The 15,277-nt window shown below is 43.1% G+C and overlaps 1 protein-coding gene across 4 annotated transcripts in view; it reads right to left on the bottom strand.

Annotated features, from left to right (window-relative positions):
• Positions 1-15,277, bottom strand: part of PLXNA1 (plexin A1) — a 296,620-nt gene that overhangs the window by 116,952 nt on the left and 164,391 nt on the right. For all 4 annotated transcript variants that reach the window (XM_053378005.1, XM_053378003.1, XM_053378006.1 and 1 more), the window contains exon 8: positions 14,317-14,416. In XM_053378005.1, the coding sequence (XP_053233980.1) occupies positions 14,317-14,416 (100 nt within the window). The remainder of the gene's footprint in view (positions 1-14,316; positions 14,417-15,277) is intronic.

Raw genomic sequence — 15,277 nt, 5'->3', positions numbered from 1 at the left:
GTCCAAACTCCCAAAGCTTCATGGGATTTTTTGGGAAAGCGGAGGATATGATGCCATCTAGTGGGAATGAGTGTTAACAAATAAAGGGAAAGATGCATCATTTACAAAATTATGATGCATCAATAAGCTTCCATGGGCATTCCATACTGAGCATTATGGGACAAACAGATAAAAAGAAGTAACAGTTAAAAGGTTCAAATTATGTATCTTTCATGAAAAAGAACTTAAACTAGCAGGGTCTCCTCTCAAAATACCATTCCTGTTCATTACGGGTTCAAGATCTTCAGAAGCTAACTATTCCTACAACTGTGAGGAGAGGGCCACTTAAGGAAGAAGCAGTAGACTGGTAACTTCTGTAGGTGCTGTGGGATGTTTGCTCCTTAAAAGTCCTGCAGTGGACTCTGCCTCTGTGGAGCTGGGTGTTTATTTGTTTTTTGCAGAAGGAATTACTGCACACTGGTAGTTACAACGTGCTCTGGTTTGCAAAAGCTTTTTTGACCCACTAACCTCAATTACACAGTTGGGACACAGACACAGAGTATCCTGTCATACTGCAACTGCTTTGTTCGGTCTACTTTACTTCCCAGCACAGTTTTGGCTTCCTCTGCCATTGAGGGGATTCCTGAATTGCTCTAGAGTCCCTCACAAAATCATTCTATCTGCTTTATGGCTCTAAACTATACGTGGAGTCTAGAAAACTGCTTCTTGGGCACCTGATCCTATACATGTTTCTTTCTTCACATTCTCCTGTCTTCCGTTTTGCTGCTCATTAATTTGCATCTCATTCCAATGCCTGTTCAGAATCGCCCCCATCAATTTTCATTTGTCTACCAAATGCAAAGAGCACATCTCCATGGTATCATTCGGGTTCCATGTATCACATTGCAACTGAGAACATAAGAAGAGTCCAACCTTTTTCTCCAAGGCTCACTTGCATAAAAAGTAAGGCTGTGGAGACTGTAGTCATCTGACAACTGCCCCATTCAACAATATGGGTGAGCATGTAGACTGACTCAATGGGAATTATAGGGGTTGCATGCACTGAAACAAAGTTTGTCAACAGATGAAAGGATTTCTAAGCACCTGCTGTTTCTAAGCGTCTTCATTGATAAATTTTAATAAAATCCCAGGTTGTTGCAGAAACTTCTTGTAGAAAGTGTAAAACAATCAACAGTTGTGCAAACAAAAGTTACCACCCAGTGTTGAAAGCAGTCCCCTCCCCGCTAGAAAAACAGGTGCTGGTACTCATCATGAAGTTGTTACAGTAAGTACTACAACAACAACAAAAAAGAGGTGCAGGTACTGCATACCCTTCAGTACCCCATAAAAAGCACTGGTTGAAAGAAAAGTAGATTCAGTACTGATTTTTGTTCCATGTTATAATGGACCTAACCAAGACCGAAACAGCCTCAGAAAATACACAAGTGCGCCCTTAATTCACAGTCTCTGACTAAAGCTTGAGCCCCAGTTGAAACAGTGCATTTAGAGCGTCATCTTAAACATGGCACCTCAATGACTTCAATGGGACTTACTGCCTAGTGCAGGGGTCTGCAACCTGCGGCTCCGGAGCCGCATGTGGCTCTTTTACACCTTTGCTGCGGCTCCGGGGCGGATACTAGCGAGGGGAGGAGGCGCATTGTGCGCCCCGACACTCCCCACTGTGGCGGGCGCTGTACAGGCTGTGACGTCGCATGGGGCTGTGACGTCAAGCACCGTCCCGACGTCACCTTCCCGCCCGCCCGCTACATTGTAAGGGGGATGTACGCTGGTCACTGCATTGAAAGGGGGCATGTACGCTGGTCACTGTTTTGAAGGGGAGTGAAGAACACACACACACAAAAAGGTAACTTGTTAATTTAACGTCTATTTCTATGAAGAGGAGTAATTCTGAGGGGTCAAACAAAGAAATAATTTTTAAAAAGTGACAAAAAAGTTATTTTTATAATGACGAGTTTTGCGGCTCCCAGTTTTTTTTCCTTCGGAAATGGGTCCAAGTGGCTCTTTTTGTCTTAAAGGTTGCAGACCCCTGGCCTAGTGTGTCTATGTAGGGTTGCAGCTCCAACTGCCTAAAGAAGAGGCATATGTCCTTGAAGCAGGAAATCTTTTAAGCTTAAGGATACAGAGAACATTTACATTATCCAACAAACGGCAAGTGATACTGTGAAGTTAGCAGCATCCCACAACTTAACCACTGACCATTTTGCAAGCACAACTCTGTGGCCACTTGGTGAAAGAATTCTGAAGTCAAAAGAAACAGCCCATCTAGGGCAGGATACTTTGGACATAGTCCTACGGTAGCTTCCAGCTTCCCTGCTTCTGTAGCCTGTGGAGCTGCCACCACTGCCACCACCACCTCCCCCTCCCCATGTGCCTCTCTTACATTTATATTCCTATGGCCTGGAAAAGAACCCTTATCTTCAGCTTTAGAAGCTGAGAGCACTTCAGTGCTCTGGTGGGGAGTATGAACAAAACAGGAATCCACAGGGGCGAGATAAGCCAGGAGAAGTCTAAGCAAGAAAACAAGCAGAGGGAAGGAAGTAAAATGGGAGAGGGAGGGGATGCAGAAAGCTTTGAAAGCTGACTTGGAAGAAAGAATGAGGACACAAGAGGAAGGTAAGAGCACTGGGGGAATAATACGAGTATTTTACATAAGCAATATAAGCAATTTTCGGTTCTGTCGTATTGGGTGCTACAAAGACTCTGTGAAGGGGCGAGGGAGCAGTGCGTTGCCTGAAGCAACATATCTATATACAAGCCAAGCCAGAGAAGGAAAAAATTCAGAGAGGAAAGGGGCAAGTACTTTTACAAGCATATGTTAAACACGACAGCTGTACTGGAAAGGAAAATTACATACATGATGCATACTGATGGAAAAAGCATCTGCATAGATGGCTCTGCTGTAGAGGGTTTTAAGGATTTCCAGCGCTTCTTTTAAGACTATTTTCCCGTAGCGTTTCATTATACCTTACATGTGGCACTGTAGGACCATTTTGGATACTGCCTTGGGATATTTTTAGGTACTTATGAAACAATAAGTATCATTGTATTTTCTTCTATTAATTTTCATAGATGGAGGATGAAAGGTCTAATGAAGCCTTAATTAGTGCCAGGAACTAGCAGCAGGAACTAGTAGCATAATTAGCATGCATTTCATTCCCCCCCTGCCCGCCCCCCCAGGATGTCCAAGATGCTGTCCCAGTTGATGTGAGAATATAGATAGTTCTCCTTATCTTTGCTGGGGATTTGTCCATGTCTCTAAAAAGCAGGGCAAAATTATGCCAAATATGCTACAGAGTATGGTCCCAGCCAATCTGGAACACCATGTGCATACTGAGAACATCACCACTGAGTATAAACATAAAAGTCGTGTAACACATCTTTTATTTTACAGTCATACCTCGGGTTGCGATCGCTGCGGGTTGTGCGTTTTCAGGTTACAGACGCGCCAAACCCAGAAGTACCAGAATGGATTACTTCTGGGTTTCGGCGCTCGCGCATATACATAAGCAGTAAAACGCTGCGGGTTGCGAACGTGCCTCCCGCACGGATCACATACGCAACCCGAGGTTCCACTGTATTTTAATTATTTTTATATTTTATTGATTAAATTTGTATACTGCCCTTCACCCAAAGATCACTAAAGAAGTCAATCCTTTCCTTAAAACAGTGACAAAGCTTACTTACTTGTTCAAAAAAGGAAAAAGGAAAAGCTTGAACCTCTGGTGTTTAGAGGTAAGCCCACCCCAGCCCTGAACGCTTTTGGATTTCGCACACACATCCTACACTGGGAGGGGGGGGGTTGATATTAACTCAATTAAAAATGGAATCTAAATTCTATCCTGCTTAAACATTTACAAGTGACGCATTTCAGACTGGAAGATATTCTTTGTGTTGCTTGTGACCTTTGCCCAGATAGCCATGAAAAATCAGCATAAAAATCTTATATAAGAAGTATGTAAATCATATGTATGGCTCTAAGATGCCAGTTCATACTAATTTTATGCTCTGATTAAAAAACAACAACAATATCAGCATTATCTCATCCAGGCAGAGAGGGTTATTTGTTTTTTGTTTTTGGTAGTGGGAGACTTCAGCAATTGTTATCACAGGACTGGTTTTAAATCATCTTGTTTAGTTGTAAGTTTGTGGGTTTGTCAGCTGAGCTGCATCACTACAAAATCCAAGGGACAGAAAATGAATATAGGCAAGGAGCTTTTCTACTACTCTTTAAAAGTGGTGGAAAACCTAATGGTAACCAAGACATCTTGGGGCAGGGATAGCAAGTTATGTGAACAGTTAAGAAGTCATTATTCACTTGCCAGGAAACCTTGCAAAGCATGCCATGTCTGCCTCTATTTCAAAAGCATTTTTCTTATAAAAATAAATAAATAAATGCACCAATGTAGCAGGTTTGAGCAGAGACTCAAGAATGTCTTGAGTGGAGATGGGAAGGCCTGGGAAAAAACTGGAAAAATTGGGAGGGGGGGACCCAAGTTTTTTCCTGTTTTTTTCCCAAAGCCATTTTTTCCGAAAAAAATGAGGGGGGCTGTGTGTGGAATATTCAAACTACTGTATATCAAACTGGTTTTTTCAATTTTTCTGGAAAAAACCGACTTTCAGGGGAAAGGGGGGGAGCGGGTTTCCCCCTAATTTTTCTGTCCCCCCCGCCCAGGCCTTCCCATCTCTAGTCTTGAGTAGCCCCTTCACCAACTCCTGTTGCTGCCACACAGGCTCCAGTCCCCAGTGATGTACGAATTTGACATTCCTAATAAAAACTTAGTAAGAAAAATCTATTTCATTCAAATGCAGCATCTTCATCCCTACTTCCCCATCCCTAAATTTAGAAACAGTAAGCTACTCTTCTCTTTGGCTACTTTTCCCTGATGTGGTTGCTGGAAATACGGATATCCCTATATCCCAAACCACCCCCAGTGGCTAAACTTCCACTTTCTTGCTAGTTGAATACCACACACACACACACACACACACACACACACACACACACCAATCCCCATATTTATTTCTGTACCAATACAGGCATGGCCAAATGGGCAGCCTACAGGTCGCACCCATCTCTGAACCTCCCAGAGCCAGATGAAAAGTGGCGCATGAGGAACTTCATGGGCTGCTTTCTGCTTGGAAGCACCACTCCCTGAGCAATTTCTCTTGGAAAGTTGTTGTTTCCAATTCTGGCAGTGCCCCTCCTAAGGGAAAATGGGACTCCGCTGTATCCTCTTTCATTTTGCACTGTGCTCAGGTTGCACCCAAGCCCCTCACCATGTGTATCATAGTTTTGGCTTGGGTGGGGACATTCTGAGCCTCCTTCCCAATAAGTACTGGACACAACAACATCATTCGGCTACCACATAGGGCTGGTCTGAACTGCACCTTCTTTTTCATGCAGCTGGCACGAGAAGACAACAGCTTACCCCAAAAAGGCAATTGAGGCACACAAGGGAACCCTATAAGGGACAGTGTATACATGTGGTTTTTAAAAATACCACCAGCACAGTATTTAAATAGAACATTTCCAATGTCTCTGCATTTTTCTGGCTAGTTGCCAAAAGCACACATTTGAAGTGCCTAAAGGAAACAAAATATGGCTTAACTCCTCCAAAGTATCTGCACGTGAAGTGCTAGAGACTGGCCACCCTTAGAGACCCGATATTAGGCTCTGGCAGTTCCTCTGTTTCTATAAGCTCACATTAGATACAGCCCTGTATTCATACTGATTAATTCTTCCTCCTACAAATCTAGTTATTTGAGCTCTGAGGATTTCTCTTTTCAGACGCACCTCTCCCAGGACATAGTGTATTTATAGTCTCTTGTTTCTTTTCTTCCTGGGACCCCAGCCTCCTCCGCAAAACATCTTTCTCATCTGCCTTCCTAGCTGGAGAGCACAGCTAGTCTTTAGCAAGGCTGATAAAAGACATGAAGCCTAAAGTTCCTTTATCTACAAAGAGGACTCTGTTTCCTGGAGGACACTCTGAAGATGAAGCTTAAGCCTTTAACAAAGAGGATCACTACACCTGTGCATTCAGATTCTGGACAAGATGTGATTGAACCAGAGCATCAGAACCCAACTGGATCCTCTTTAAGCTGCCTTCAGTAACCACAAAGTTATCTCCATTGGAAGCACTTATAGGAGGACAAAACCATCATGATTTATTTCCCTGAAGATCAGGCTATATTCCCACCCACAAAACAGAATAGTTTGGTAAAGACAAGAGCAATTGTATGGTTGCTTAATATCTCTGCCATCCCAGCTGTATTATTGTCCTGCAAACTATAGACCAAACAGGGACCGAAACAAACAAATCATGTGATAGCATATGATCAACTTTCTACATGATATGGTGGGAGAGAGAAATCTAATCAAAGTGGGGGTTGCAGAAGATCCTGGCATCTCCGTAAGCACAAGCAAACTCTGCACACTTCTGTACAGATGCTAAAGAATGAAAATGTGTTTGAAAGAAACACAGGCATACATAGCAAATAGTCTTAGGACATGCTACAGTGCCAGAACTTAGTCTTACTTTTCTGACCAACAGCTGTCGTTTAACTGGCAACTTTTGTTTGTCATTTGCTTTAACAGTCTTCAATATTGTATTTTTAAATTGTGGTAACCCGTTCTGGAACCTCCTGTTGGAATGGTGGGCAAGAAATTGAAATCATCATCACCATCATCATTATCATAGCAGCAGCAACATCAGAGAAACTTGGTTGCATCTAATCAAGCAGCATCTAATAGTTACGGCTTCATCACACAGGGCGGGGGGAATTCATAACAGGCTTTGCAAAAACATCTTGTGTGCCAAACCATGCTTAAAATCAGACAGCTGGTTTCTCTTTTTCCAGGTTTTTAACACACAGCTAGATCACTTCCTACAAACGCCCTACATGTAGCAAAGGTCTGGCCTTGACAAACGTCTTGTGGGGTAACCATGTCACAACAGGCAACAAGCCTTTGGTGAGAACTGGATAATCTGTATTTAGAGGTGTGATAGGAGTCTAAGTCCTACCACCATGACAATTCCTCTTACCGAAAGCACAATGCAAGACATGAGAGCTGTTCCACCTCCACCTCTCTTTTTTCAGCATATGGAAAAATTGACAAGCTCAACACATAGCACCACACTGGGGGGTTTGTAACCAAAGTGTAACCCTGTCCTCGATTCATGAGGTACTTAGCAAGAAGGACTCAAAGCTGCCCCATTTCCCTTGACTAATAGCTAGAGCAGGTCCCCCCCCTCCAAAAGTGACTTAGTTACTGTAAACCTCTCTTTCCTACATCAGTATTCTCCCCCTTTCAGAAGGTATGCTGGAAATCAGAATTGGATATATAATAACAAAACTCCATGGTGTTTTAACCCAGTTGGCCATGTTTTAAAAGGTTTGGAAGTGAAAAATCTTAATTTTATCCAGCAGGAGATGCTAACAGTAGCCTGATTCGAACATAATGCTAAAACATGTGCTTAGCATTTAACTATGGTAAGGGATGATGTGAATTGTAGCCCCAAAACAGCTGGAGACCAAAGGTCGGGAAACACTGGCCTACAGCCACCCATTATTCCATTCCACTGGACATGTAAGCTGTGGCTGATGGCAGTTGTAGTCTGCAACATCTGGAGGGCATCATATTGGTAACTCCTGTTCTATGAGATCTAATAGACTATTTTCTCCTCTACAACTCACTACAATATCTAAAACCAACAAAAGAACACCCTTCTAATTGTTCCACTGTGCTACATCTGATACAGACTAGAATTCTCAGGCACTGACCCTATGTCCCAAGAGCTTTTAGAGGTCTGTTGGAATCAGTTTTGGGGAATCTTCCACAGAACCTGCTACATTCCTTTAAGTTGCTGGCAGTCCTGTGAAATATACAAGGAACCCATGTCTTCCAAAATGTGTGTGTGTGTGTGAGAGAGAGAGAGAGAGAGCACAAGGCCACTTGATACACCGTGCAAGCAGCCAGTTTTTGAAAGCTATTTACCTTGCAAACACTTGGAGGCTTGGGAGGACTGATGAATACATACTAGGCCAGTTCTTCAGCTGGTGCCAACTAACAGTGCCAGCTTTGTCCAAATTAGACATTTGGATGGTTCTGATTTTTCTGATTCCCTTTAATCATTTGAACATCACTTATAAAACATTCAGTCTTGAGCAGAGAAGTGATTTGATAACGTTCATGCACCTGGCTGCCCAGATAATAAAAGTTAAACACAATGCCCAGTGATCAGAAAACTCCACAGAAAGAACATTAGCCTCATTGAGAGGCAAATTGCTCTTGATCCCGATCTCAAAAGCCTACTAAATGCAAGAGATACCCACTGAGTTGGCCTGCCTATAAACAATGTTTAAATGTAGTGTATCATCTTGCATACTGTCATGTTTCTTGGCAGAAAAAAGAATTCTGACACGTGGGAACCACATTTTAAAATGCTTTAAAACTTCTTGACCCTTACATTTTATTTATGATTGATTTCAAATATTTTTAAAACTTCTATCCTGCCCAGGGTGGGTGCGGGGATTCAAAGCGGCTTACAGAAGTAGCATATACATTATTAAAAAACAAAACCCACACCAAAATCTATAAAATGTATTAAATAGACTTAAAAATAACAAATTTACCAAACATCATTTAAAAAAAACAACCCACCAGCAATTAATAAATCAAAACAAAGAAACTAAAGTGAGCACACAGAGACAGAAATATTCAACAAATGCAGGAGGCTGCTTTATACAGTCAGGCCACTGGTCCATACAGTTCAGTATTGCCTACACTTAACAGCAGCTTTCCAGGATGCTATGGCAAATAAGTGATCAAACTTTGCCACTATGCTATGGCAAATAAGTGATCAAACAAAAATGTTCATGTTAATTTATGTTTCCATTTACGTGCACGTTGGTGCTATTGCTTTCTTACATTATCCATTTTGTCAGTACTTAATTGAAAACTGCAATAAACAAATATTCTAAAAAAGAAACGGAACAAACTAACCTGTCAGTAACCAACATGCCAGAAGTCATGGGGACCCCAGGGGTTCTGTCAAAGACACTGAAAAGCTACCTTTTAGAAACTAAACCTCACGAATAATGGTTTTGCAGCAGCAGGCCAAAAAGGTGGCCGCTAAGTGCTAACGGGACCATCAGGAAAGTGGCCGTGTCAAAACATGTCCAAGAAACATGTAGCACTTGTAGGTCACAGACAAAGACCAATCTGCAACTGCACCTTTTAATACCCACAGAGCCTACACAAATATAGATATATATACACACGCAGTCACATGGCTATTCATGAAAGGTAAGTCTTTTAATGGTTATCAACCATGGCAACTGTTATGCCTGGGATTCTAGCTGCTGAGGACAAGCAACAGAAGAGTGCTGTTGCCTTGATGCTACGTTAGCAAGCACTCAGACACATCTGAATGGCCGCTGTTTGAAGCACAACGATGGACTGGATGACCTTTGGTCCCGTTAACCACAGTTCTGCTTACGTTCCCCACTCTGTATGTATAGCACTAGTTATTGCCTGACAGATAATGAATTGGTCGCTGAAAATGCGAGGCATAATATCACTTAGAATCTGATTTTCCTCCACAAGCCTCCTTTTAGAGATGAGGCCAGACCCTACATTCCTCAGCTTGGAAAACAGGCTAGTACGTGTGCATAGTTTAGAAGCCTAGCCAAGATTAACATAGTTTAAGGGGGAGAGAAGTTAAGGCTAAAGAAACAGAGCATCTTGTTTGGGTTTTTAGAAAATGTTACAAAAAGACACTACTGGCATTAGTAGGCAACTGTGCTTGGAAAGACACAGGAAGTGTTTTGCTTGAGCAATTCACTTAGCAACAGGCATGCGAAATTATTTGCAGGCAAGTGCAGTTCCAATCGGATTGCTAACTGGTTGCATCTAGTACATGGTGACTAATATTTCTTTTTTCCATGATTGGTCTTTGTGAAGACCTTTAAACCCCAAAGACAGCAAGGCAAGAAGGAAACAAAGCAAAAAACCCGATTATAAACAACCACTGTCATCAATAGCTCTAAAATGATTTTATAAATATTAATACAACCATAATTTGCTTTTTAAAATAATTCATCTAAAATTAAAATTCAACCTGGCTATAAATCAGCCTCAGTTCCTGCTTAACTGCAGGTTATTCTGCTTTTTATGTTCTGCATACATTACATTTTTTTAAAAAAGTCTCATCGTGCTTGGCCTGCAATGTTCTAGTTTAAAGAGACAACTTTTGGTTTTTTTAAACCACATTTACTTTTTTATTGGGTATTTGTGTCAAACTGTGGTATATACCAGGCATATGTATTGGCTCTGAGTGTACCTCGAATTGTGAGGTGATTTTTTCAGTTTCTAAAAAAAAAAGGAGGTAAAATCACCTAGCTGCACAATAACCTTTATTTGTCTGAACTCTGGCAAGATTTTTTTTTACCAAGGGAAACCTCTCTCATATGTCCCCCTGATTGTCCAGCACCAAAATTAGGGAAGGGAATGCGATTTCTATATCCCCACCTCAAAACAGTCAGCCCTTGTAGGAGAACCACTGTGCCTATTTTTCTGAAATTTGGCACACATCATTCCCTCAGAAGGGGCAGCTATGACAACAAATTGAATCCAGTTCTGGCAGAAAATATAGAAGTTAGAGACTTTTCCATTTTTAAGAAAAAACTCTTTAAAGGTTCCCAGCAAGCAAACACAGAAAACACTGGCTGGATCTCCCTGAAATTTGGCAGGCTTAACCCACCCTAGAAAGGCTCCATTTTCCTGCAAATTTCACCAATTTATGTGAAAAGGAAAGGAAAGATTATGACTTCTTTTTAGATCCTGCATTTTAGCCAATGTGGGTGAAAGAGAGCTTCAGATTTAACAGGTCAGACGTGAACCTGAACACTAAATTGAACTGGAACCCTGCCTGTGCCAAAACTTATCCAACTGTTAAGATCAAACAAACCTGAAAGACTGAGTAAGAAATCTTTCGAAGAAAACCAAGGTAAGAAAACCAAGGTAAGACAGAAAATCTAGCTCAAGAGAATCCTCGCCTCCTCTCTTCCCCCCATCCCCCAGGTGCCACGATCTGCTCTCTGAAGGAACGGCAGGTGGGAATAATTTCCCAGCAGCAGACTTGGCATCTCCTCCATGTCAGAAAGGGCCTTGATGGGACTTTCCTTTGTGCATATTACAGACGCTGTTGCCCAGATCAGAGTCCTGACTGCTCCAACCTGCTGTCCAACTTTTATACCCTAGACTAGAGCATGCTCCTGGATAAGAGCATCTTCCCAGCAGACTAGTCTAGGCAGGCCCCCGCAGGCTCTCTTCCTCCCCCCCCCCCGCCTTTCCTGACAGACATTTCACCAGCAGGCCTCAATATTGAAATAGCAGGTTTCACTTCTGGTATCTTGGCACCTTTTGGGATTCTTCCGTCTCTTGGCTGCTCCTTCCTTTTTAAAGTTTAAAGAATTCATCTTGTGTGAAGAGCTGCCTTTGAAGCCATTTTATGCAGAATAGCTTCAGGCTACCCCTTCTAATTGTTTGATTATTATTTTCTCCTGCCCATTAATCTTCCCAACCTATCGCACTGTAACTGTATGACTAGAATTATAGGTTACTCAGTAATCTGAACTTCAACATTAAATTCCAATGTAATGCTAAATCATAACAAGCCTCAGCAAACCCCGGACTCCTGCACTACCCCCCTTCTCTGGGGCCTGGAAGCTTTTGCTTCAATTTTTTTACAACTAACTGCTGCTTGTGACACCGGCAACCAGACAAACTGTGGTTAAATATAACTATGGTTTGATGAAACAAGCCAACTTCAAACCACAGTTTATGAGGCTGACTTATTTCAACTAACCATAGATAAAATAAACCACAGTTTAGGATTTGTGCAATAACTAAACTGTCAAGAAAGCGTAAGAAAATTCCCATCTCCTCCTCACAGTCGCACCAGAGAATGGGAGAACACATAAGCACAAAGCTCACTGAAACTTAATTCTCATAATACTGTAATCATGGATAGGAAACCCAGGTGTGATGGAGGATGGCCACATATGCTTCACTAGTCCTCCCCATTACACCTGTGATGCCATTTTCTCCAAACCACTACATTTGAACACAGCCCAAGGGTCAGTCAAGTAATTTAGCAAGCCTACAAAGTCACATTTAAAAGTATAGGGTGTTTTAGCTCTTTAACGTATGCTCCATGGGGAGGGGCACATCAAAACCACCTTAATCTGTACTTAACCTGCACTTCTATCTGGAAAACAAAAAAGCAATACCAAAACACCTAAGTGGTTAAGATTGTATTTATTGCCCTTCTGGTTATCTCCCTGGATGGCCTATATTCGAGAAATAGTCTGAATACACAATATTGCTACCCCCCACTCTCTCCTCCTCTCTTTTCCTCTCCTCTATCACACTCTTCCCCCTACTGTGCATTCTCTGTGTGGGATTTAAATGGGCACACCCCTCATCTCCAGCCAGTTACTGGGCTAGCTGGTAAGCACATGATGCCTGTGCGTGAAGTCATCAGCATGTGCCAGCACCCACAGTCAGCCCAACCCACCCCTGGTTGGGAGCAAGGAGGGCCATCTCATACATGGTGTAGGGCAGGGGTCAGCAACCTTTTTCAGCCGTGGGCCGGTCCACCGTCCCTCAGACCATGTGGGGGGCTGGATTATTTGGGGGGACATGAACAAATTCCTATGCCCCAGAAATAACCCCGAGATGCATTTTAAATTAAAGGACACATTCTACTCATGTAAAAACACGCTGATTCCCGGACCGTCCATGGGCCAGATTGAGAAGACCCACGGGCCTTAGGTTGCCTACCCCTGGTCAGGATGATTCTCCAAAACAGAAACCCATCTTTCATGCATTTTTCTAAATATTTTATTTAAGGGGAAATAATGAACCATCAACCTAGTCTTTCCAGCTGGCTGTTCCCAGACTGGCTTATGTACTTTGACATGGTGTGGCTTCAGTATAGCCATACCCTCCACTGCCCTAGAGGCTGTAGGTCGGGGCTGGGGCTATGAAAGCTACAAACAGGCAACAAAAACCAAATGACTGAACTGTAGCAGTGTTCGGTAGAAGCATTCAGACCGGTTACTCGGGCACAGAAAATCCTTCCTTTCAGAGATCATACCACAACCCCATTACGGATGAGATATGGCACCCATAGCATGCAAAGGCACAATGAAAGCAGATGCCAAAGGTAAGGCCTTGTTTATTTCATTTGGAGAAACTCTTAACAAATGCCTTTGGCAACAAGGATCTTCCATTTCACCATTTCAGCCTGGAATCCAGCATCCCCAGCATGCAAACTCTCCCTTCTGGGTAGCACTGACAGTTTTGCCCTATTCAGCTTTCTGTCACAGAAACACCTGATGCCACAGAGGTCGCTCCCTTCTATAGATTGTTGTAAAGCATAAACATTGGGAGATCACAGATTTAGTTTTTATAGTTTTCAATATGAGAAACTGGCTATTATTTTACAGTGCAGCTTATATGAAAATGAGTTTCTAAATTAGAACCTGCTGAGCGCTGATGGGCTGTATTAAAGCTATACATGAGGTTAGGCCTCTAGCAGATGCACTCAGATCAAACTGTGCTACCAATCATCAATTCACACCTACACAGGAAACATAGGAAGCTGCTTTCTAGCAGGCCAGACACTTTGCTCATCTAGCCCAGTAATGTCTAATCTGAGAGGCAGGGGGTCTCTAAGGTCCCTGGAAGAAGTCTTTCACTCCAACTGTTATTTGATCCTTTCAACTGGAGATACCCAAGTTCTCCTCATGGGTAAGAATTCATAAATAGGGTTCTGCAGGCGAAATTACACTTCCAATTGGCAAGCAGAGCAAAACACACACACAAACACACACACACACACACACACACACACACACACAGAGTCAGTGAGGTCCAGCAATTATGCTAAACCTGTTTACTCAGATGCTCCTGACTAAACCATTTCTTACACCAGTAGTCAATGAACACAGTGCAGTTTCTTTTCACCAAGACAAAAGAAAAGGATAATCCTCTCAGCTTGATGTGGTTTCTGATGCCCAAGCAGCTTCTTGCCCAAAGCAAACTTTAACAGCAAGGCAAGGTGGCTTGGCTTTCCTTACAGTAAGTGTGGCAACCCCCAAATACCCCCCTCTGTATTTAACAAGATTTTACACTGCACACATCTGCTTTTCTCCCCAGTTTTATTATGTCTGCCACATGCTATCTGCAGCTTTCACCCAGAATAAGCTCAAAAACCAGAGGAGGGGAAGTTGCTTTATATCACTTACGATTGGTGAACACTGCAGTTGTAAAAGACAAAATCCACAGCTGCAAACTTCTTCCCAGTCTCCTTGGATTTGAGGTAGAGCTTTACCACTCGCTTGTCGCCTAGAACAGAAAACAGGCAGAAAATAGAGCAGATATTAAAAAGAGAAATAGCAGCATGGGCATCTGGGAAAAGAGAGTGCAGGGTTTGGCAGCACGCAAATGAGTGAGGCTTGCAGTGACTTTGTTTGAGCTGAGGAGCAGTTCCAATGAATCCTAGTTAGCGGACAAAAACACTAGTTTATTGATGTTGAAGAGAAGTGTGATTGACCTGCACTAAAAATCTAGCAGGATGCAGAGGATAGGTGATCTTGCTCAGCATGTAAATAAAATGACAGGTGGAAGAAGAGTACCAGAGGCCTCCAACTGCCTAGTTCAGAGTTAACATTTGGCTTTCTTCTACCTCCACAGGTAAGGAGGAAATCTGACTTTGTCAAATGTAGGAACCTCTTGTGGAATTACTGTATTTTTCGCTCTATAGGACGCACTTTTTCCCCTTCAAAAATGAAGGGGAAATGTGTGTGCGTCCTATGGAGCGAAGACGCCATAGCCCCGCGACCCTCTCCCGGCTGGAGAGGTGACGCACGGCTATGGAAGGAGCCTCTATAGCCGTGCATCACCTCTTCAGCCGGGAGAGCACGCGCGGGGCAAAAGAAGCCCCCCGCGACCCTCTCCCGGCTGGAGAGATGACACACGGCTATGGCAGGAGCCTCTATAGCCGCGTGTCATCTCTCCAGCCGGGAGAGCGCACGCGGGGCAAAAGAAGCCCCCCGCGACCCTCTCCCGGCTGGAGAGATGAAACACGGCTATGGCAGGAGCCTCTTTAGCCGCGCGCCACCTCTCCAGCTGGGAGAGCGCGTACGGGGCTAAAGAAGCCATAGCCCCGCGACCCTCTCCCAGCTGGAGAGGTGACGTGCGACTATG

The sequence above is a fragment of the Podarcis raffonei genome, chromosome 2 (assembly GCF_027172205.1).
Source record: "Podarcis raffonei isolate rPodRaf1 chromosome 2, rPodRaf1.pri, whole genome shotgun sequence".
NCBI lineage: Eukaryota > Metazoa > Chordata > Lepidosauria > Squamata > Lacertidae > Podarcis > Podarcis raffonei.
The sequence above is the reverse complement of the archived record's forward strand: the minus strand, read 5'-3'. Positions and strand labels throughout refer to the sequence as shown.